The 25,125-nt window shown below is 36.8% G+C and overlaps 1 protein-coding gene across 1 annotated transcript in view; it reads right to left on the reverse strand.

Annotated features, from left to right (window-relative positions):
* Nucleotides 1-25,125, reverse strand: part of Myo81F (unconventional myosin 81F) — a 359,268-nt gene that overhangs the window by 75,741 nt on the left and 258,402 nt on the right. Inside the window, exons 13-17 of the mRNA XM_074185988.1 lie at nt 15,420-15,779; nt 15,065-15,294; nt 14,714-14,900; nt 14,489-14,653; nt 12,795-13,563 (exon numbers count right to left, since the gene is read on the reverse strand). Coding sequence (XP_074042089.1) covers nt 12,795-13,563; nt 14,489-14,653; nt 14,714-14,900; nt 15,065-15,294; nt 15,420-15,779 — 1,711 coding nt within the window. The remainder of the gene's footprint in view (nt 1-12,794; nt 13,564-14,488; nt 14,654-14,713; nt 14,901-15,064; nt 15,295-15,419; nt 15,780-25,125) is intronic.

Raw genomic sequence — 25,125 nt, forward strand, 5'->3', positions numbered from 1 at the left:
CTGGATAATACCTCAATATTATAGGATTTTCCTCCTTGCCCCATGCTTCTTTCCTAATCTCAGAAACCTTAGGTTTTTTAATCCTTTTTATTCTTCGTGCATCCGCAATACTGGGCCCATAACCTTTTATGTTTTGTGTGTAATTCTACTAATTCCTCTTTCTTCTTTATATATTTTAATAACAGGAGACTTATTAGGTTTATAATTTTATTATACAACTATTTACAACCTCTCATTAGCATGTCTAACTTTCTTCTTCATTTCGACGTTGCCAACTATCTATTTTGTACTTAGGGAGTTTTTAGCGTTACATACAACAGATATATGTAGTTATAGCGTTGATATTGAAGAAATAATCGATCTAGTCATGTCATTACCTGGGAAATTGTCTACAGAAAAAAAAATTATCGAGCAGTCTGTAATCAATCAGAATTACCCAAATTGTTAGACAGCCTAATTACAAAAAAACTAACATGAGATTGTAGACATATAATCATTAATCAACAACATGGATTCAGTAGTGGTAGATCTACCAGCACAAATCTGCTAATTTATCAACACTGTATAATAAACGCCTTCGAAAATAGACACCAGGTGGATTCTATTTACACAGATTTTTCAAAGGCATTTGACCGAGTAAACCACAATTTGTTGTTGCATAAACTTAACACTTTGGGTATTCAAGAAAACATTCTGAAATGGATTGAAAATTATCTAGCCTGCAGAGTACAATTTGTAAAATATGGTAACTCAGTATCTTCCTAAATCACAGTTTCATCGGGTGTACCACAGGGTTCTCATTTAGGGCCATTGCTTTTCAACTTATTTGTCAATGATTTGAAAGATGTTATTCTTTATAGTGAATTTATTTTGTTTGCTGATGACCTGAAGATGTTTAAAGTTATTCATGACTCAACTGATACAAAATTATTACAGTACGATTTATCTAACTTTGTTCGCTGGTGTGATATAAATCTACTGCAATTAAATATAGACAAATGTCAAAAATTTCCTTTTTTCCGAAGCAAAAATCCCATTAACTGGCCATATAAAATCAATCAATCAGAACTGAAAACAAAAAACATAATCAGAGATTTAGGAATCACTCCCGACCCAAAAATGTCATTTAAACTCCATATTGCAAATATTATTTCTAAAGCGTTAAAAATATTAGATTTCATTCTTAGATCTGCAAATGAATTATCTCTCACTTCAATAACAATCATATATTGTTCAATTGTTAGATCAATAATCAAATACAATTCCACAATTTGGTGCCCTTCATATCATGTGGATATTGATATGCTTGAAAGTGTTCAAAATAAGTTTTTAAGGTACTCTGCATATAAACTGGGATATCATATTGGCGAATATGACTATAAAATTATATTGGACATTCTTAACTTGAATACTATGGCTCAGAGAAGATTAGAAGCATACCTTACACTAATTCATAAAATAATCAATGGTAGCATCAATTCGCCGGCGCTTGTCGAACTTATAACTTTAAATGTGAATCCAAGGAAAACAAGAAATTTGGATATCTTCAAAGTACCCTTTTGTCGCACCAACTATGGCCGGAATGAATGTATAGGTAGAATTTTGGGACTTACAAATACATACAATGTAGATTTAGAATATTTGAATTATTCTTTGGAAACATTTAAAAAGGCTGTGAAAAGTATGTATTTCATTATTTTTACGATTTTTTTATTTTATTTTATATATATTTTTCTTAAACCAAGCTTATATTACTATTAAATACATATATGTGAACTTGCTAATTATCTTGTAAAAAATAGGCATTGCCGTAAATAAATAAATAAATTGGAGTTTAGCAACAGCATCATCATGTGATACCATATTACCTGCACCAATATTAGAATGGACTGGAATCAGGCTGATTGAAATAGGTCGATCTGTCACTGTGCTGGGCAAGAAATTATGTGAGATACCAAGTATCTCACAAAATTTCTGGTTTATATGGCAATTAACAACTAAGCAAGAGCAATTGAAAATGTGAGATCGCCCGCGCAACATCGGTACGTCACACGGGCGGTGCCAACAGGGCCTGTAGTTGGAGATTATTAATCGCCGCCATCGACGGACTTTGTTTCATTTGCTGATTTGAAAACACCACGTGATACGTATTTTTGTATCCTTTTGTTTTTAAAACAATTTTAAAGTTTAGAACCATAGGACCATATAATAATAATAACATAAGCGCTGAAATGAGAGGTGTAAATATGGGAATGTAAGTAAGGAATAATACTGTACTGTACGCCTAAAATATTTTAAATTCATGTATTCTCCTAGGGTATCGATGTAAACAACTATTAGCTGTTGTCCTATTATAATTTAGAATAGCTGTGTACGGTGCGGCGCTTAAAATGTCCATCGCTACAACTTTTTTATGTTTAGTTATAAAAAGAAATTTTAAATACAAATGCAGTCGGTTATAAAGTTAACTTTCTTAGAATTCCCTCATTTTGTATACAGGTTGTCCCATTCTTGAACTATCAACATTGAAATATTTCTTTTTCACTTTCAGTTAAATCAGATATGTTACTTTTCAAATATTCTTGGTGTTACCCGAACTTTGATACTACAGGTGCATGGAAGAAAGCAATACCTAAATACCAGTAAGAAAGTTAAGATGGCACCGACTGACCAGAACACGAATGATCAGAAAGACTGCAAATATTGTAAAAAAGTCGTAGCTAATGGTTTTAAGTGCATAAACTGTGAATCAATATACCATTCAGCATGTGGTCAAAGAATAAATACAAAAATAATTTGCTGTGATAACAAAAATCATGTGATAATACGATATTCTGGAAAAAATGAAAAATAAGCTGCTTATGCAAATTATACAGGATGAAGACATTATCATAAGTGACGAAGAATGTGTAATTGGATTGTTGAACAGGAAAATTGCATATCTTGAAGAAAAATTGTTTCAATACAATCACAATCAAGACATTCAATCCGTACCAACAAAAAATATGGAGCAAAACACGAAGTAGAAACCGACTGAAAAAACATCATCCGAACAAAAACAACGTAAAGAACTAAATGAAGTAAATACAAACTCACCATCAGGGTCAATGGCGACTTCCGTATTACAGTTTGAGGCAAAAATTGAAGCAAATCAGGTTACATACGAAATAATGAAAATTCAAACATAGCGAAAATTGAATGAAATGATTAACTTAACAAAACCAGAAGGCGAACACGAACAGGAGTTTAGTACTATCGTCAGATGAAAAAAAAGAAATAATGTTGGAAGCGGTGACGGTCACAAACATTTCCATAAGAAGAAAACAAAAATTAAAAAAATGGTTATTTGTCTCAGGTGTCCCAGATGAAGTTCTTGTGGAAAACATAGATAAGTACATAAAGGAACGAAAAAATTCTGAAAACGCATACATAAAAAAATTACCAACACAAAAAGATAACCAGTATTTCATGATCGGGGTGGAACCCAACCTGAAAGAGCAAGTGTATGAAGAGAGTTTCTGGCCTAGTAAAATACGCTTCACACGTTTCAACTTCAGGGTGGGATAACATTTCTTAGATAACCAACTCAAAAATAATGTAGATACAATTGTATCATGTTCTTTTTTATAAATACGACTGAAGACTCATTAGATCAATACCAGTTAGGAAAAAAAAGATTTAAATAAAGTTTCTCCTACACACTTGAATAGTAAACATAGACCTTTGGATGCTGTAATAAACATTTTCCACCTAAATATCCAATGTCTTACCAACAAGACTGATGACCTAAATTTATTTTTATCAGAAAATTCGTTTCAAGTAGTGTGTCTCAGCGAAATATGGTTGACAAAGGAATAAGTATATTCCATTGGTATTAAGGACTACATAATAGTGAATTTTTACAAACCTGGAGATGTGGCAATATTTGTAAAATCTTTCATCACAAAAAATTTATGTTAGTCATTTCTGTACGGAAATAGACGCAGAATTCACAGATATAGTTATTGAAAATACTGTTATAGTGATAATATATAGATATAATTGTGGCGATTTTGACAAATTCTCAAATTCTATTGATACTACTAGGGGATTTGAATGTAAATTTTATGTCACACAGCAAAGAAGAAAATACTTTACAAAATATACTAGTATCTCATAATTTTAAAACTATCTTATGTGAACCTACTAGCGTTACCGGATACTCCGCCACATGTATTGATAACATCTGCGTAAATTTCAACAGCTGTTTGGTACAACAAAAAAATAAAAAAATTCAGACAAATAAGTTAAATGGGCATAGCAGAGTTCAAACATCATATGAACAAAATAGATTGGACACAATTTTACTTATCTGACAATCCAAATATCTTAGCTAAATTCTTGTGTGATAACATAACGTATGCAAAGTAGCATTTCCTCAAAAAAAAGTTGATCAGAAAATTCATAAACCAAAGTGGTTCACAGATGATCTGAAAAAATTGAGAAATGAACTGAAACAAAAAAATTACATAAAATGAAGGGGAATCCAGAATCAAAACACTATTATAAATCAGCAAAAAAATACTACAGAAAAAAAATAAACAAATCTAAAAGAGAGGTGTATGATAGTGCCCTCACAAATAGTAACAATGTTTCAAAAACTTCCTGGAAAATGTTAAGTGAGATCAGAGGGAAATCCACTTTCAGTAGTGAAAGCATGTGCCTTACTGCGAATAAATTCAGTAAATATAGTTCCACAATGGTTGACAATATTATTGAAACAATACCTCCCACCGATCTGAGAGGTGACAAACTTTTTAAAATAGACGTAAAAACCTCGGTATTCTTGAGACTCACAACGAGAACGAAATTTCAACACTTTTGAGAACCTTAAAAAGTAGTAGTATGGATGCATACAATATCAGTTCGAAAATAATAAAACTAGTCCCTGAAATTTTAGCAGAACCTCTTATACATCTAATAAATATCTGCCTGGTAAAGGGAGAGTTTCCAACACACTTGAAACTATTCTGAGGAAAGGTGATGCTAATAATTGTGACAACTATAACAATAACTCCTATAATCTCAAAAATAATAGAAGCTATTATCAAGGACAGATTAAGCAACTTTTTAGAAAAGGAGAAACTCCTAGATGATTATCAGTATGGTTTTCATTCTCTCAGATCAACCTCTCAAGCTGTCACCGATATAGTGCACACGATAGTCAAAAATCAAGATGTAGGGATACATACACATGTAATCTTATGTGACCTATCAAAAGCATTTGAAAGTATTTCTCATGATATTTTGTTAAAAAAAATCCACAAATATGGAATACGCGAAACAGCATTAGATCTCATCGAGTCTTACAAAAAAAAAAGATAGACAGCAGTATGTATCTCTAAATAACAAGACATTAAAAACTATAGAATTCAAATATGGGGTGCCTCAGGGCTCAGTGCTAGGTCTCCTATTGTTCATAATTTACATAAACGACTTAACAACATTTATTGATACTGCTGATATTTTTATGTACGCAAATGACTCTACCCTTTTGTTACAGGATAAAAACTTGAGCGTGATAGAATGTAAGTCAGAGGAAATATTATTGAAAATGGAAATCTTTTCAAATTCAAATATTACGTCCCTAAACAAAAATAAAACAAACGGATACTTGAACCACCTTGATTAATTAATTAAAACGCGGTTTCTATCTGGGCCTGGGCGTGCTTGCCAATCTTTTTGTCGAAATTCTTTCTTTGAGGCATTTTCTGTAACTAAATTAACAAAAGTTGGCGTAAAATAATTCAAATGTAAGCCCTGTAATCGCAAGCCCATTGAACCTAATTAAAACTTCTGAGAATTGAATCGTGGTTCTTAAAAAATTCCAATTGGATGCGTTTTGAATCAGGTTTAATTGAGGAAAACACAATTGTCTGAGAAGCGTCTCTATTGGGTTGAATTACGTACCAATAGGAGATGTTTTCATCCATTTCACCGTGAATTAGGTTTACTGATGTTAGGTTGTCACCTCACAAACCACAAATCATCTGTCGGTAACAAATAAGACAGATGGGTATCCGCGGCTAAGACAAACAGTGGAAACGGGAGGGGTTCAACGAATTTATAAATTTAAAATTGGATGTAAATGGGCGCCAAGTAAATTCAATCCACCAGATACCCTGAGTGACTTACAATATCAATAACTTACCAATTAATATTGGAAATAAAAGATAAAGATCCCCAATATGATTTATTTAGTAAACCTAACTTTACATGGGTTGATCCACAACGCTTCTAAATCAACAATGCGATATTCAAACTATTATGCGATGTTCAAATATCAATACAAGAGGTCGTTGAGCGCGGTGTATATAACCACAAATTAAATCAGCCATAAATTATGGTAGTAACGACGCTTAAAAGAAAACTACAATACGTCAAGTAAAACTACCACGAAAATTGAGTAGGTGTGGGCGAAATCGTAAATACTAGTATTGGAAGGTAAGACAATCTCGTTTGCGTCGCGTGAGCTCAGGCGTAGGCGCATCGGTGTCAACAGGCAATTGTGAAAAGAAGAAAACACCTCAATTTCCGTTTTACAAATGAAACCAAACACGTTTCCAACTAGCGGTGAATTCAGCCAGAAAGGCAATCACTATATCAAACAGGTATCAATAAACAAAAACTCTTTGTATTACGGTGATATTGACTATAACTTATTTGTTCGCGTAGAGACTGGTGATTCATTGTGTTTCGCGAAGTGGACAGTACCGGACTACGGAAACATAAACTGATAGACTTTTCTCGCGAAAAATAGACTTCTGAAAATAAATAAGTGTTTCGGACTCAATTAAAATAAGAGGACATTTTCAGTTTGGTGGAAAATAGACAATAAGAGACAAAATGTGTTCGAGGAAAGTGCACCTAGTGGACTTGAATGTCGCTGAATTGAAGCAAGAATTGGAGGAGAGAGAGCTAGATTCTTCCGGAAAGAAATCAGTACTCCAGAAGAGACTATGGGATAACTTGATTAAATCAGGAGAAGATCCGGAAACATATTTATTCGAAGTTTCTGGGGGTGATGAGTTTAATAATGAGCAAACTCGAGGAGAATACCAAATCGCTGAAAGATCGAAGATTTTGAAAGATGTACTTCAACAAAATTCGAAGAGTTTAAAAAATGAACTTCAATAAAATTCGAAGTGCTTGGAGGAGAAGCTTCTGGAAAACTCGAAGTGTTTGAAAGACAAGCTTCTGAAAAATTCGAAAATTTTGGAAGATAAATTTCTAGAGAATTCGAATAGTTTGAAGGAAGAACTTCTAGAAAATACAGAAGGCTTAAAGAAAAAAACTTTGTGGAGTGGCGAGTCTACTCAAAGAGAGGATAGGAACCATCGAAATAGAGATAGATAAAGTCAGGAAAGAAATGAACACAGAAGTAGAGGAAATCAAAGGAGTTCAGGCAGAAATCAGCGAGATAAAGGAAACAATTAGCAAGTTGCAAAACCAAATCGTTAATATTGCCCACTCCACAGAAACGGTTACCGAAAGATGTCAAAGTCAGTTCTGAACCAGGAAAGCTCTCCATGAAGCCGCCACAGTTCGACGGAAAAACTCCCTGGGAAAATTACCGGCGACAATTCGAAGCTGCAGCCAGAGCAAATGGATGGAATGCAGAAGAAAAGGCAGTAGCATTAACATTGGCGTTGCGTGGAGAAGAAACGAATATTTTGCAAACCCTCACGGCCCAAGAGCAGTAAGACTAGGAGCAACTTATAAAGCATCTTGAGCTACTGTATGGACAGGCACACCTAGAACACGTTTACCATTCACAGCTGAAGAACCGCTGTTAGAAATCAGGAGAATCCCTATAGAAATTTGAAGCCGACATAGCTCGATTGGTCCGTCTGGCATATCCTGCTATACCGGAAAACGTAATGGAGCGGTTAGCAGTTCAGGCATTCTTAGATGGAATTCGCGACCAAGGAACGAGGCAGGCCTTGACGCTAGCTCGTCCCAAACATCTCGTGGACGCACTGGCAAGAGCTCTGAAGTTTGAGGCTGAAGAACAATCCTGTAAGGGCCAGAGCAAAGTTCAAACTATGGAGGAAGACGGAAAGGGTCCTGCTGATATTGAGGCCACTATTAGAAAGGTGATAAAAGGAGTTTTGTCTGAAAGAAAACAAATAAGATGCTGGAACCGTGTGAAAATTGGACATGTGCGTAGCAAATGTCCAAGCATTCAAAGAACCAACACCAAATCAAGAAAACTAGAGAGGTTCCGGGAGAAGGAAAAATCGTTAGCCTGTATCTAGCAAGCCTCCGTAAGAAACGCAGATGTCCTATCACGGAGACCATGTCCCGATGACTGCTCGAGCAGTCGACGAGCAGAAGAGAAGGAAGTAGCTATTAGTAGAACAACAGCTGTAGACGACAACTGGGAGGATAATAAAATCAAGGAAGACCAAGAGAAAGACCCAGATCTTGGTTTAGTCATCGAATGGAAGAAAAGTAATCGAAGACCATCGTGGCAGGAGGTAGCAGGTTATTCGCCAGCGGTTAAGTCCTACTGGGCACAATGGAACTCCCCTACTTTGGAAAACGGGGTTCTGAAGCGGGTGTTGGAGTCTAAAGACGATGCAGAAGAAAGGAGCCAGACAGTGGTACCCAGGAGTAGACGACGGGAGGTGCTCAAAGAAATCCATGATGGAGTCACTGGAGGACATCTGGGAGTAACGAAGACCCTCCAGAAAGTGAGACAACGGTTTTACTGGGTTAACTGTCAAGGACTGGTGCAGAAAGTGTGCTGTATGCGCTGCCAGTAACGGACCTAGGATACAACCGAAAGCTCCAATGCGCCAGTATAACGTGAATAGTCCTTTTGAAAGAATCGCCATCGACATCGCCGGCCCGTTTTGCAGAGTCCGACCATGGGAACAAATACATCCTGGTAGCCATGGACTACTTCAGTTAGTGGACAGGAGCCTATGCCCTGTCCAACCAGGAAGCCTTTACCGTCGCTGACGTCCTGGTAAAGGAGTGGATATGTCGATTCGGTGTCACATTGGAGCTGCATTCGGATCAGGGCAGAAATTTTGAGTCCTACCTGTTCCAAGAAATATGTAAACTGTTGGACATTCGAAAGACTAGAACCACAGCCTTACATCCACAGTCCGATGGAATGGTGGAACGAATGAATAAGACCATAAACCGCCACTTGTCCAAGGTAGTCTCTGACCATCAAAGAGACTGGGACCAATACCTCCACCTGTTCCTGCTGGCTTATCGTTCAGCAGTGCACGAGTCAACTGGCCAAACCCCTGCCAATATTATAATGGGCCGAGAGCTGCGGCTTCCTTGCGACCTAAAGTTTGGGACGCCGCCAGAAAAAGACACTGCGGGGGAAGACTATGTCAGCAAGCTTCGGCAGAGAATGGACGACATCCATGAACGAGTTAGAATTAAGAAGGCCTATGACATCAAGGCGAATGCTGGAGAATTCGAAACCGGTGACCTAGTTTGGCTGTACAATCCTAAGCGACGCCGTGGTTTATCACCGAAGTTGCGGAACTCGTGGGAAGGTCCGTACCAAATCATGAAAAAGATTAATGACCTCGTCTACGGAATCCATAAGCCACCTCGAGGAAAGCCTATGGTCGTCCATTTTAATATATTGGCTCCTTATGCTGGAAATCACGATCAAGTTCGCGCCCCCAGACCACCAGATGATGGAATGGCGTTCCAGCAATTCATGTCCTTATACTCGAACGGACAGAAGGTCGTACATGGGGTAACTCGAGAAGAGCCGCGAGACCTTTTCAAGGTTCCAGTTGATTACGCACTAGCTCACTGCATGGCAGAGGATCTCCAAATGTCCAAGGGTATCGCTTTGGTATTCAATAAGAAATTCGGCCAGCTCCAAACATTACGAGAACAGAATCCAGAAGTCGGAGGAGTGCTACAGTTGAAGACGGGTCAGAGAAACATCTTCTACTTGGTGACCAAAAAGCATTCTCAAGACAAACCGTCCTATGAAGATGTCTGGAGGAGTCTTACTAGACTGAAGGAGACGATGCTCGATCAGAATCTCGTGAACTTGGCAATCCCGAAATTAGTCTCTGGGTTCAACTGGCTGGACTGGAGAATTGTGAGAAGCATGTTGGAAACGATCTTCAGATCCAGCGGCATCCAGATTTTGGTGTGCGGTAACCATCTTCCACGACCGAGCATGAAGACTGTGGAGTGTTACTTCCATCGAACTTGACAGTGCAGATATGGGGAGTCCTGCAGGTATCGACACACGCCAAGGCTAACATTTCGGGACGAAACGTCTTTAAGAAGGGGGCAATGTAATGAATCTGAAGCCGGCCCTGACCGTTATATCAGACACCAAACATATGACTCACCGCGAAACGAATGCGATCGACGAGTCGCCACGAAAGGAATAGATGAGTACCGAAACCGCTAGAGGTATCTAGAACGTTCGTTACCAATATAAAAGGTTGGGTCCTCGCTCAGAGAGGGAGTCTGTAACTAGAAAGTGAATGGTGCGTTTGAAGAAAGAATTCTAACCGTGAAGATAAATTAAGCGTTAGTTGCTAAGTGTTGTATATAAATTAGTTGTGATAGTGAAATATCATTAAAAATAAATTTGTTTGAGACAGTTAATTCTTCAATTCGTTACAACACGTTCGACCACAACCCCTCTTACTGGTTCAGATAGATGTCCTCATCACAAATTCCAATAAGTGCCACACGATTTACATCCAGCACAAACCAACTCCGTTTTGATTTCTCTCGTCCACAGATCTATCAACCTCACAGACCGCCACAACAAACTACAAGAGCTGGCACAGACCATCAAATTGACAGATCCAACGTCAACAAACTTCTACGTCCAGTCCCAGAGATCCAAAAGACAACAAAGTTCCCCACAAAGCTTTCCTTCCCTACATTGAAGATGTTACTGACAAAATTGGCCGAATTCTCAAAAACAGAACATAAAAACGATATTCACCGCCAACAATAAAATTTCCACATTCCTCCGTTTTCCCAAGGATACAATTGTCAATGAATCCTAGGCTATATATGAAATTCCATGCTCCGATTGCCATAGAACAGGTCAGACCAACAGACGTGTAACATAGAGTATACGAACATCAACTTGGTGTTCAAGTTAGACCCATCCTCAGCCCTGTCCAAACATCATCAATTTGCTGTCCAAAAATCTGACCCACCCTCAGCCCTGTCCAAACATGATGAGGAAACAGGATACAATATAGACTTTGCGAACACTAAGACCATCGCCACAGCGAAAACACTACAAGGTCGGATAATTCGCGAAGTCATTGAAATGGTAAAGCGTCCTTACTGTCTGAACAAACGCCTCACTAAACTAGTTGTAAAACTCCAGATATCACCAGAAGATAGCAAATGAGACTTTGCCGAAATGTTGTGAAAATAATCCTTATGAGGATAAAAAACACAGACCGAAACTGCTCCTACTCATAATTATCGTACACGTCATATATAATAAATTTAAAAATTTCCAATAGCCAAAGTCAATCAAGGAGTCCAAATCAGATGAAATTTTCAAGAATAATACGAAAATATTCTTAATAAAAATGCTTTTATCGTAAAAAATACTACTGTGGTGATAATTCGTAATAATAATCCCCAATGTAAAATAATAATATGTATTTGTTTCTTTTGAAATTGTGATATTTGTATATTATTGTGCCATGATTTACGTTTTATCTTCATTATTTAATTTTTTATTGAAGTATGACAAACTATTGTTTTCATTATTTATATTATTTAATACAATTATTAACTTACCATATGTACATTAAGTACCAAATATGGTTAATAAAATTATTATTATACTAGTGACTTATACTTAACCTTATCTGGTAAATCTATACAATCTATGGAAACCATCAAGTTCTTAGGTGTTATTTGGATAGTAAGATAACATGGGAAGCACACATAAATACTGTATGTTCGAAACTAAGCACTACATGCTATATAATAAAGAAACTGCGAGATACTGTCTTGAGACTATTATATTTTGGGATGGTACAGTCTACTCTACAATATGGCGTGATCTTTTGGGGTCGTCTTGTCACTTTAAAAGGGCATTTGTATCTCAAAAAAGGATAATAAGAACGATTTGTCATGCTCATCCAACCACAACATGTAAACCTTTATTCAAGAATTTCCAAATACTAACCCTTCCATGTTTATATATTCTTGAACTGATTATGTACATAAAACGTAACCAAAATGAACTGATGAGAAATGAAGACACTTATATGTATAATACTAGGAATAAAAAAAAACTTCGACAACCCTATTCAAGGTTGTCAGTCTGTGAAAATTCACCAAAGCATATTGGTATCAAGTGTTTCAATAAAATAATAGATTTGATAAATGTGAATCTGAATGACATTCTATTCAAAAATAAATTGAAAAATTTTCTTCTTGAAAAAGTATTTTATAATGTTGAAGAATTTTATAATTCGTAATATCTCATAATTGTGACACTGACTATTGTATGTACAATTTTTCTGGTTTGTTTTGCGAACAATTTATTTGTAAATTTAACAAATAACAATTCATTTGTAGATTACCTTCTTTTCTTTCTTGATTAGTCTGATAAGTGTTATGCATGTGTGTATGTATAATGCCTTGTATAACCTTTGATTGATGAATAAATTCTATTATTATTATTAATTATTATTTCATCTCTATAATCAAAATCCACAGATCAAAAAAAATCAATGATGACTGTTAAGTGAATAATAACTTACCATTTTGCCCTAATCCAGCGTAAGTTAAAATAATCTGGAAAACCTGCAACATAACCTGTTCATCAGCTTCGGGTATTCTACTTATACTTTGTGTTAATTGCTGCCGACTAAAAGCCCAGAAAGCATAGTGAAAACCTTTGTAAGTTTCACCAGTATCTCCTCCATGCTCTTGGCGTAACTTGTCTAGTTTATGTTTACTTAACCTGCGAAGGGTGTTCCTAAGAAAACTTCCTGATGTATCAAGAGGTTTTCTCAAAATGTCATGGTCCACTAAGGCTCTCCTGCAGTTGACTAAATTATGATAAAGTCTGACACGATCTTCATTTGTGATTGATTTTACTTTTTTCAATGGAGTTTCGCTTTCTGTAAGCCAACGGGCCAAGGAAGGCCAATAACTGGCAATCAAAGATCCAATTTCATTTTTCTGTGCAGTTTCAAAAACATAACATTTATGGTTACTGTCACTGAGATATCTTTGGAGGGTTATTGTTATAAAACTGTCACTTGGATCTAAAAGTATGCTTTCAACATCTTGATAGTGAAATTCGTTCAATATGAATTTGTCGTCATTTTTTATCAACATTATACCTTCACAGTTAACTCCTAAAGTCAAAGCATTTCCATATGACCAATAACCCCGATAAGTGACTGAAAACATTGTAGTTCCATATAGGGGATATTGCATTACACAGGACAAGTAGAGAGCTTTAGCCGTCAGTTCTGTTCGATTTGCTCCATACTGCCGATGAGCTTGAGCAATTATGGGAATCTGAAAAAGCAACAGAATAGTTTTTATTTTGTCACAAATCTAGATATCTTAACTATCAGGAAAGGACAACATTTCTGTAATATATATGCTTGCTTCCTGATCTTACTCTTTTTTTTAATTAGAACCAACTAGACATGAAGACCAGAAAAAATAATGAAATAATGACAAAAGTTAGTAGGTATACCAAATCGTATATTTTACGGGTTTATATTCTGCGTCGACTGGGACGCCGTAGACTTTTGAGTTTGTTGTGTTAACATAAAAGAATGGTTCTGGCTGGAGCCTGTAGTCAGATATTCGGATCTCTCCCTGTGCATATTTTGTTTCCACTAAAATGTAGGAATCGGAGGCAATTACCCAAGAAGCTAATGACACCCAACGAGGTGACCAGAATGTTGTCACCTATTCAGCAAAAAGCCGATATTATTTTCAGATGAAGTATTGTGTTTGAAAGTTTTTTCATTTTCTGCATAAATTATAACCTATTAGCAAACCTATGAGTAACAACAGTAATTGATTTTGGTAACATTTTCAAATGGACCTGTTTTTATCAGATTTATGTTACTTCATTTATTGATTCACAAGTTCATAAAAACGAATGTTGCTCCCAACTATATCATAACTAACTCTGAATATATTTTTTCGACAGTTTTAATGTGTGAGACTTCCGCATAACAGTTCCACAACACGTGTTCAGCTACATATCTTTACAATACAGTGTCAAGTGGAAACCTCACATTGATGTGTTTTTTGAATATGTTATAATGGATTTCCATCACGTATTTTGAATTTATTCAACTGAACCTGTCCTTCTTATAGTATTTAATTTTATTCATATACATATTTTTCAATCATCATCTCTTCTAAATGTAATCAGAGTTTCAAGGTAACATCCATAGAATTGTCATTCTCTGAAAAAACTTACCCACACATCATCACCTCTAGTTCGACTAATTCTATAAGGGAGAAACGTATCAATGTCTGTATAGTATTCCAGTTTGTTATTATCTTTGGGATTTCCTAAAGCTACTTGTGCTTGTAAACCAGCTAACTGTAAAGCCACCTTTTCTGTCACAGGAAAGTCATCACACTAGAAAATAAAATATTCATTGGTTCAGTGCAATCATGATGATTCAATATTCAAAATTACTTTCACAATGCTGTGTACAGCTTGAGCATAAAGCAAATTGATCTCAACTGGGTCTTGACTGAGTTCACGACTTGATTTAAATAGTCTTCTCTTGAAAATAAATCTATTCTCTCCACCACTCACTGCTTGACCACTTTTTCTAGCGAGCGAAACTAATCCGCCGTGAGGCATCAATTTATTTTGATTTCTGAAAAAAAAAAAACTCGAAATTTCCATAATAAACAATTTTCATTTTGTTGTAATTTATTTCTATTGATAGGTACTTGTTTTCATTCTGTGAAGGAATATGTAAATTATTATCATCATTAGAACTGATAAATGTTTCATTCGTGTGTATAATTTTATACTTACAATTCCCATCGTGCAATTATATCATATAAATAATGATGAGCTCTCACATGTTCTTCACCATCAGGTCTACTTTGATAGATGGCCCATCCATCCAAATGTCTCAATCCCAAACGTTCTGCCAATTTTTTAGCAGCATCTCCTGCTGTGTCCGTTGGGTGAACATCAATAGCTTTAGTCCTACCATCGAGAAAGAAAAATCTACATACGATTGTTCCCAACCTCTTCATAGCCTACAAATTAGAAGAAATGCTACTCAACTCATAAAGTCAATATATATTCCATCAAAAATTGCTTGGTCATATTTAAGTATTATACTTTTCTGCTGACAAATAGGGTAGTGAAATTGAATACTCACAGCTACTTCTACAGAAGATGGTGGATGTTCCCTAACAGTAATTTTATTGTTGTTACAATTATCCAAACACCACTGCACATATTGACTTATTCGTCCTGGTTGAGAAAGATTTTTTTTAAGGAATGACAAGAAGTATCGAAACAAAAGCTTGGAAGGTTGAAAAGATACCACACATAAACACAACAGGAGCCAAACCCTTTCAGTCCCTTCTGAACTGGGGTTATTTGTAGCTTGTCGCATGCACTGCACAAAGACTTCATCTCTCAACTCCTCCCTTTCCAAGGCATAACCAATTATGGATTGAATAATTTGAAGTTCTCTTTCTCCATTGACTTCACTACGTATGTACTTGTTCAAATCCTGAAATGAGGAATATTTTTAGTTATTATGTACAGCAAAAAAAATTCCATAACGAAAGTTATCACCGGCATGAAAAACGGTCACCTTTATAATTTATGAAGCTTGCTTTTAATGAAAAATGTCTTTCAAATAAAAATATTCCAGATATAGTTATAAAATATCAACAGTATCTGATCACCCTTACTTCAAAAAAAAAAAAGATTTGAAAAAGCTGAATAAACTTATTTGAATTAATGAATCGAAGAGGTTTTTGTATTGAAGTGTATAATTTTTAAAATTCTTGCAAAGCGCTTTCGACTTTCGTTAACATCAGTGCTCACTTGTCAGGCAACAGGAAGTATCAAATTAAGTACATTCCACATTTGTAATATTTGACTTATATAAAATAAAATAGGCTTATAGCCAAGGAAATACATTTTTGGATTGGAAACCTCTAATCAAGCGGAACACGACCAACTCCCGCCAAACGGTCAGCTTCTCCTAAGACCGATGAAGCAGTGAGAGGGAAGAGAGAAGTCCAGTTATCACCCGAAGATGATTGTGGATACTAACAATCGGAACATCGTGAAGTAACTTGGTTTGGAATCTTTTAATTTTTTTTATTTTCATTTCTTGTTAATAATTTTTTAATGTTCATCTCGTGTTGATAGTTTAATTTTTGTTTATTTTTTGGTAGTTGCTTGTATTTTATTTCATTGTAATTTCAGTTTATTTTGCTTAATATGATTATTATTTATCAGCTTATCTCTTTTAATTTTTTATAGATTCTTTCAGGTATTTCAAATCATTTTATATCATATTAGACAATGGATGTCCGAACTAATGAAATGAACCACGAAACGTTGTCAACTACCTTCAAACAAAAGATAACTATGATATGAACACTAATCTAATCAAGGAGCTGAAAGAAGTATTAATCACTCCTCTAACCAAACTGTACAATGAAAGCATTAGAAAAGGAGTGTATCCAACTAAATAAATTCTAGCTTGTTAAAATCATACCTGTCTTCAAGAAAGTTAATAAAAATGGACACTCAGAATTAAAAACCTATAGCGCTCATTCCAGTTTTATCCAAGATAGTAGGAGATTTGAGCCGGTTCTAAGCCTCCCCCCATCACTATGACGTATTAATTGCTTTTTTTTGTTGTTGTTTAGTGAAGTTAAGGCGATAAGACCTTGAAGTGTCTGGTGTATGGATCGTTCAGAATTTTTTTACCGGTTCTAAGCACCCCCCCACAACTATGACGTATTATTTGCTTTTTTTTTGTTGTTTAGTGAAGTCAAGGCGATGTGACCTTGAAGTGTCAGGAACATGAATCATTCAGATTTTTTTTTCATATGAGATTTTGTGTGTGTGTGTGAGAGAGAATGCACGGTACAGGGTTTCATCATGTGCTTGTCTATGTACAAAAATACGTCTGCATACTTCGTAGATCCTCCAAGTAATGAATGTTCCATCGGTGTGAGCCCACCAAGTTAGTAGTGGTGTGACGTCACAGCAGCAGCAACCGTTCAACGGCAAGAGAGCGAGATGTTCACTCCACGACGTGTGGCTGAGTAATGCGTATTCATCGGTCTGCCCTCACCTCTCTCGATGCGGTGAAGGCTGTGACGTAACGCATCGCTCTACCCCAGCACCAACCGTACAACGGTAGGAGAGCTAGATGTGCAGTCCACAGCGTGTGGCTGAGTAATGCGTATTCATCAACGTGCCCTTACCTCCCTCGATGTGGCGATGGCTATGACGTAACGCACGGCTCTACCCTCACTCTCGATGGTGACTCGCAGGCGGCGAGGACTGTGGTTGGGCAAGTGTTGGTTATGTCAGTTTTCATCGAGTGAGTTAGTGAGAACATATTATAGAAAATGTATTCTTGTGAATGTGGTAATTTTTTTACTCGTAGTGACAACCTTCGTCGTCATCAGCTCCAGAGTTACCAAGGAGGTCCATCAGTAAAACGAGTGAGATTAGATGACGCTGCAACACATATGTACAGATGTAATTGTTGTGATGTGTCGATTCCATTGACTCAAGTGAATTCTCACAATAGAAGTCTGCAACATAAGAATAATGCATGTGTACAATTCAGTGATGGTGTTCAAATTATAAAGAGTGCCTTCAAGCGTCGGATTGCTACATACAGGGTGCAGAGTTCCATTGTTTCCACCGATTACATGTTATTCTTTAACGAAATCAGGCATTAAGTTATTGGATTACTGGAATCAGCTATCAGGGTTCACAAAATCATCAAAGTGAATATGGAAGTATTTGGGAGTTATATTCTGCAAACGCAAGACCTGAAGGAAACCAAATCATTTAACTCTCTGAATAGAACAGTTGACCAATCTACTGATTTGAATTCCTTATTTGATGGATTTCGAAGTGGGATTATCGCTCAAACTACAGAATTCCAGGAACGTGAATCAGGTAAGCATTTTTACCAAGTTTTAATTGGATGTATCAGTAATTTTGATTTGTATTTAAGGCTGGACTTGTGAAAAAATCATGTTTCTGGAGGTGAACATCAATAAATACAGCCCGCTCAGTGGATGTTCATATGTGAAGCTACCTGAATGTATCGAGCGTAGGAAGGCCGTGGTTAATGTCCGTAATGAAGATCAGCATTGTTTTGCATGGGCTATCACTTCAGCACTACATCCTCCTGCAATCGATAGAACGTCAGAAGTTTCATCATATCCACATTTCAATACTGTCATAGATGTAACAGGTATGAATTTTCCGGTAAATTTGAAGGATATTGTGAAATTTGAGGACAAGAATGATATTTCAGTTAATGTGTACGGTTTAGAAAGTAAATTCGAGAAGGGCAAAATAATGTATGAAATAATTGGACCATTACGTTACTCTCAGAGAAGACTTAGGAGACATGTCAATTTGTTACTTATCACAGATGATTTCGATAATAGTCATTATTGTTGGATCAAAGATTTTTCAAGATTAGTTTCAAGCCAATTATCGGCTCATGAACATAAGAAATATTTTTGTGATGGATGTTTATTATATTTTTCTAATGAGCAATTACTATTACGTCATAAGATAAATGATTGTAATCACTTGAGTACAACACCATCAACCAATTTCAAAGTCAATAAATATGGGAAAATGGTGCCTGAAAATATACTAACGTTTGAAAACTTTGAGAAACAAATGAAGGTACCATTTGTAGTGTATGCCGATTTTGAATCAATACTTAAGCCGATTCAAACCACAAGCCAAATCCTGAATACTCGTACCCGATCAAGACATTCAAAAATGAGCCTTATTCATTTGCTTATTTGATTAAAAGTTCATACAATGATGATTTGTCAAAATTTGTATCGTATAGGGGTGTGGATGCAGCCCAGAAATTCGTCAGCAAAATTGAAGATGATTTGAAAAATATTTATGAAAATCATCTCAGGTTTCCTATTCCTATGGATGCACGAACTCCTGAGGAAGAGGAACAGTTTGCTTCTGCCACAAATTGTGGCATTTGTTCTAAACAATTCAATGATGGCGAAGTTGAAGTGAGGGATCATTGTCATGGGTGACAGTGTTCCATGTGAGTACAATTTATTACCATTCATTCAAAGTAGAACTCATGTGAATGATATCTGATTCTTATTCCACAACAAATGTTTGAAATACAAACTGAGTAGAGAAAAGTATCTTCTGTATAATTCAGTGTTCATATAGAAGTATTTGTTTCGAAAGAATTATTTTCTTTCGTGTAATTCAATGTTTATATGAAAGTAGCTGTTTCAGGAGGACTTTCTTTCAGTTTGTGTCTGAAAGTTACTTTTTTGCATGATCTACACATTCATGTATAGAGTTTCAAATTGATTACTTCCTTCCTTTCTTTGGAAGATTCTCCCATCCCCTTTTTTTGTATCAGATGGAGTAGTAGAAAGCCAAAAACTTTCTTTCCCAAAAAATATTATGTGACATTTTTGAAAACTTTAGAAATATATCTGTTGATAAATATAAATTGGATCCGGCACAATACTTCACCGCACCCGGATTATCGTGGGATGCCATGTTGAAATATACTAATATTGAATTGGAATTACCAACTGACATTGATATGGTTCACTTCTTTCAGAAAGGTATTCTTGGTGGAATCAGTCAATGTAGTGAAACGAAACATAAAGCAAACAATACATTTTTACCGAATTATAATCCAAATGAACCATCTTCATTCATTTCATATTTGGATGCAACAAATCTATATGGTCACAGCATGTCACAACCATTACCAACAGGTGAATTTTCATGGTTAACACCTCATGAAATTCTAAATCTTGATATAATGAATGTGGATGTTGATAGTCCTTATGGATATGTATTGGAAGTGGATATACATTATCCCCAAGAACTTCACGATAAACATTCCGATTTTCCATTCTCAGTTGAACGTTTGATACCTCCATATGCAAAATCGAAAGTTCCCAAATTGATTCCAAATTTAAACGATAAAAGAAAATATATTGTTCACTATAGAAACTTACAGCAAGCTGTCAATCATGGTTTGATAGTGAGGAACACACATAGAGTATTGAGGTTCAAGCAATCATGTTGGATGGAGCCCTATATAGATTTGAATGCTGAAATGCGTAATCGGTCTAATAACAAATCTGAAAAAGATTTCTATAAACTAATAAATAATGCAGTCTATGGAAAAACAATGGAAAACGTAGACAATAGAATTGATGTTAGACTCATTACACGTTGGGAAAATATAAAAAGAACTATAGGTGCTAGTTGTCTCATATCGCGACCAAATTTTAAAAAATGCTTCATTTTCACAGAAAATTTTGTTGCCATTCAATTAGCTAGAGTAAAAGTTCATTATGATAAACCACTGTATTTGGGATTTTCCATTCTGGAATTATCCAAAACAGTTATGTATGAACAACAGTTTGGAGAAGATGCGTACTTACTCTACACTGATACCAACTCCCTTATTCTCAAAGTAAATACAGACAATTTCTATGAATTTATCAAAAAATAATATAAATAAGTTCGATACATCTAATTATAAAATAGGAAACCAATTCAATATTCCAGTGACAAAGTCAGTTCTGGGTAATTTCAAGGATGAATTCCCAAATGATCCAATAATCAGCTTTTACGGTACAGGTGCTAAAGCGTATTTTGTGAAATCTGTTGATGGTGAACTGAAGAAGGCCAAAGGCGTCAAACGATCTGTTATAAGGAATGAATTGACATGTGAAGACTTTGAAAAAATCATCGAAGAGGGAAGTATGATATTCAGGAAGATGAACTCATTCAGAAGCGTATTGCATGATATTTACACTGAATTGAAAAATAAAGTCGCATCATCATATCACGACGACAAAAGATTCATCATTCCAAATACCACTCGAACTCTTCCATGTGGTCATAGCGATATAGAGTTTTATCGAAATGATCCTAATGACAACATTCGTTGGGTGTCTGAAATCGTTCATTCTTTTTCTCAAGAGAGCGCCTTAGACTAACTAATTAATTTGTTGACTGTTGAGATGAATAACTGAATTATCATTCGAAGTGTTGTTGATTTTTCCTTCAAACCGGAACATTCATTATTTGTGATTATTTCATTGTGATTTTTTTACATTGACGTATTACTTTTGCCAAGTTACTTTGATGAACATAAAAAATAATAAAAATGTTATTTGTTTTACTTCTATTTTTCCTAACCAACTACTGCAAAGTATATAGCATAATGTAAATGAAAGAAATATCAGTTTGAAAAGAATCATCGTAGAGTGCACAATGTCTAAAACAATCGATAAGTTTGGTAGAAAAAGAAAATGGGGTGGTAATGTTATTCGAGGTCCTCCCGGGAATGGATTTAAATTAACAAAAGATGGTCATTATGACATGCAAAGAAAAATATTGAAAAATACAAGCGAACCAATTGACAAGAGTGATTGTGTAACTGTATCATTTCTTGAGGGGGAAAATAATGGAACAAGCTGCAATACAATCCACAATTGGCAATGTTGCTCACGATGCACGTCATGCATTCGACGATAAAATTGCAGAGGCTCGGATAACTTTGGCTCGTAAATATGATAATCTTAAAAGTGATGTAGAAATGAAAATGTCTGACATAACAACGTCTGCAATGAAAAAGTATGACGCTTTGGAACAGAGAGTTGTAGTTTTGGAGAAAAAACAAACTCAACTCATTAGGTGAACTTGGGTATCCAGGACTGGACATTAATCCAAATGTTAGAATAATAGAAACAAAACCAACAGGTGATGTATTAATTGAACGAACATTGTGAATCTACTCCCGCGTTAGGTTAGGTTAGGTTAGTTTCATACATACGTTAGGTTAGGTTCATACATAAGTTAGGTTAGGTTCATGAGGTGGACTGGGGTAGCCCTGATAGGTTAGGTTAGGACAGGACTGGACATTATTCTAAATGTTAGAATGATAGAACCAAAACCAACAGATGACGTATTATTTGAACGAACTTGGTGAATGTTGACGCATATTCCGCGAAGTGTGCGGATGCGTGAAGCGGGGCGTACGCGCGCGAAGGGCGCGTTTCCCCCCATCCCCCCAGGGCCTGCCCAACGCCCCGCCCGAGCCCACCGCCATCCGCCCGGGGCGCCAAGAGGAGAGTAACTGGGGGCGTGTTTGGGGAACCAGGGGAACCGACCACCACCCCACCCTCCGAGCCCCGCCCCCCATTATCAAGGCTCCGCCCACCGCCCCACCCTCAACTCCCAACACTCGCGCATGCACGCCCCCATCCCCATTGCGCGTGCGCGCCCCCGCCACATTCCCACCACTCGCGCATTCATGCCTATACCCCGAGGAGAGCACTCCTCAACATTCAGTACGACGACTCAAATCAACGGTAGCAGTCCAGTCCACTCCAGCTCAGTCCAGTGCAGTCAACTAGCAGAATTTTGAGTAAGTTAACAATGTTATTTTTTTATATCAACTAACTTTGTATTACTTTACATTTTCAGAATGGCATCCAACACACAAGAAATCAACAACGTTGTGGCATCGATCATGCCGGTGGTCAAGGAGAAGGCAGCAACTTCGAGCGGTAGGGGGCGATCTCTCAGCCCTGAGTTATTCGAGGCGGACAGGGTTGCGAAGAAGGTCAGCTGACAACCTACAGTTAGGCCGGTGGTCAAGGAGAAGGCAGCAACTTCGAGCGGTAGGGGCCGATCTCTCAGCCCTGACTTATTCGAGGATGAGGACAGGGTTGTGAAGAAGGTCTGTCGACAACCTGCAGCTAGGTCTGGTCCTATTGAAAAGTACAGAGTTGCTTGCAATAGGACTAATCCTTATACAGGTAGTTGGCCGAACGCTCGTAAGAGCTTGAAACCCTCCACGCCGCCGGCAGCAGTAGTGGAAACAGGGAGGGAGCCTTCTCCGGAGGAGCCCGTCGTATTGACCCCGTTGGCGGTGCCGCTTTCGCCGCTGCCAGCAACACCGGCGAATCCCCAAGTGTTGGTGCCACAAGTGCCAGTGCGACAGCCTATCGGAGAGGTTAGTGAAATGTTGAGCGGTTTCCTGCAGAGATGTAAGGAAGCAGAACGTGCTTCCCGATCAAGCGAAGCCGCGTTGGCTAGCATTTCCCGCCGATAGGCTGAAATTGATAGCCGACGAAGCGATCTATTAAAAGAATTGGCCGAACTAGATAGAGAGCAAACATCTCTGGAGGAAAGGCGTAAAGCAGAGACCTCTTCGATAGAGACTTTTAAAAAATTAGTGATATTTATAAAGACTTTTCCGTAGATTAAGTATAAATAAAAGATTAGTTTTAGGTTAGTTAGAAATATTTGATTATGGTAGTTTTAAGTTTATATTTGTAATTGTAGGAAACAAAAAAAATAAAAAAAAGAAGTGAAATAAAGGGTGTACATTGTTTTGGTTTGGTATACATTGAACAATGCGATGGTTGGAGCATTTTTCTTCACTTCGTCTTATTATTATTTTCTTTTTTTATTTCAATTCCAAGCTCTTCTAGACAAATACCTCACATCAATTTCTGTGTTCTCTAATCACTTGTAAATAATCTCTTAAGAAAATAAAAAAACATGTTTCATAATGAAATCAAGAAATATATATAATATAATTCATATTGTATTTTATCCATTCAATTATCTCTTTTATTGAATATTGCTTTTGTCATTTTGCAATTCATCCCCACTTAATTTCCACTCCTCTCCCACTCCCTTTCAAAAAGTATAAAGTAGGAATTATCTGTTGGAATATTCAGTTGATCAGCTACCATCAAGATGAAAGCAGATTCGACTACTGAGCCATATAGTGTCCCGGAGCCTCGAACACCTTACTATACTCCCATCCAGCAGCGTTTCGTTCACTCCACGACGGCACCTCATAGGATGGAGCATGATGATGACATACCATCTGATTATCGACTGCAGGTGCAATATGTTACCGGCAGTGACGAAGCGGACCTTTCAGACAGCAAATATCCGGATCTTAACGATTGGCGGAGTTCTGAATGGGATTCTGATAGTGATGACCTACTGCCCGGAGATAGTGATGACGATGAGTCCGAGGAATTCGAGGAAAGACCTCCACCATCCCCAATCCTCATCGAAGATAGTCCTCCACCATCCCCCATCCTGATTGATGAAGTCTTCAATTCAGATGACGATATGTAATCGTTTCCTCGTTTCTTCCACCCTTTCCTTCCCTTTCCTTTCACGGAGTACACACTTTTTGGTTGGTGTACACGAGGCACTGCGAGGCTGGGGCAGTGTCTTCCTCCCTCTCCCTTATTGGTTTTTTTCATAATAATCACTGAGAGTTTCTCATAATAATCACTCTGGAGTTTCATGAAGATCGTCATTCTTTGTGTTTTCGAATTTCAAACACTGAATTATTCACATTTACACTTCCCACCCTCTATTTTATTTTTCCAATATAAATATAGCATCAATCCCAGTTCTACATCATTCTTCCACCATGTCGAGTGCTGATTCCACCACCGAACCGATGAGTGAACCAGAGTATTCTATGTCGAGTACAGGACCTATCCAGGTACATGAAATAGATTCAACGTCCGATCATTTCAGTACAACCTTCGCACATTTTCTGCAACGCATCTATGATCTTCCTGATGACTTCCCAGAACGTATAGAAGAAGGTATGCAAGAGGAAGTAGGTGTAGAGTTAGAGATGGGTGTTGACGACTTAGATGATCTAGATGATTATGCGGGCGATGTCATTAGTAAATCATCTAATTCAGATGATTATGAGGACGACATCATTAGTATATCATCAGACACTGATGATTCAGATGATGACACCATCATAATTGTTTCTGATGATGAGC

This window comes from Leptinotarsa decemlineata, unplaced genomic scaffold (assembly GCF_025532065.1).
Source record: "Leptinotarsa decemlineata unplaced genomic scaffold, Ldec_3_MD MMD2_tig00078422_RagTag_RagTag, whole genome shotgun sequence".
NCBI classification, from domain to species: Eukaryota; Metazoa; Arthropoda; class Insecta; order Coleoptera; family Chrysomelidae; genus Leptinotarsa; species Leptinotarsa decemlineata.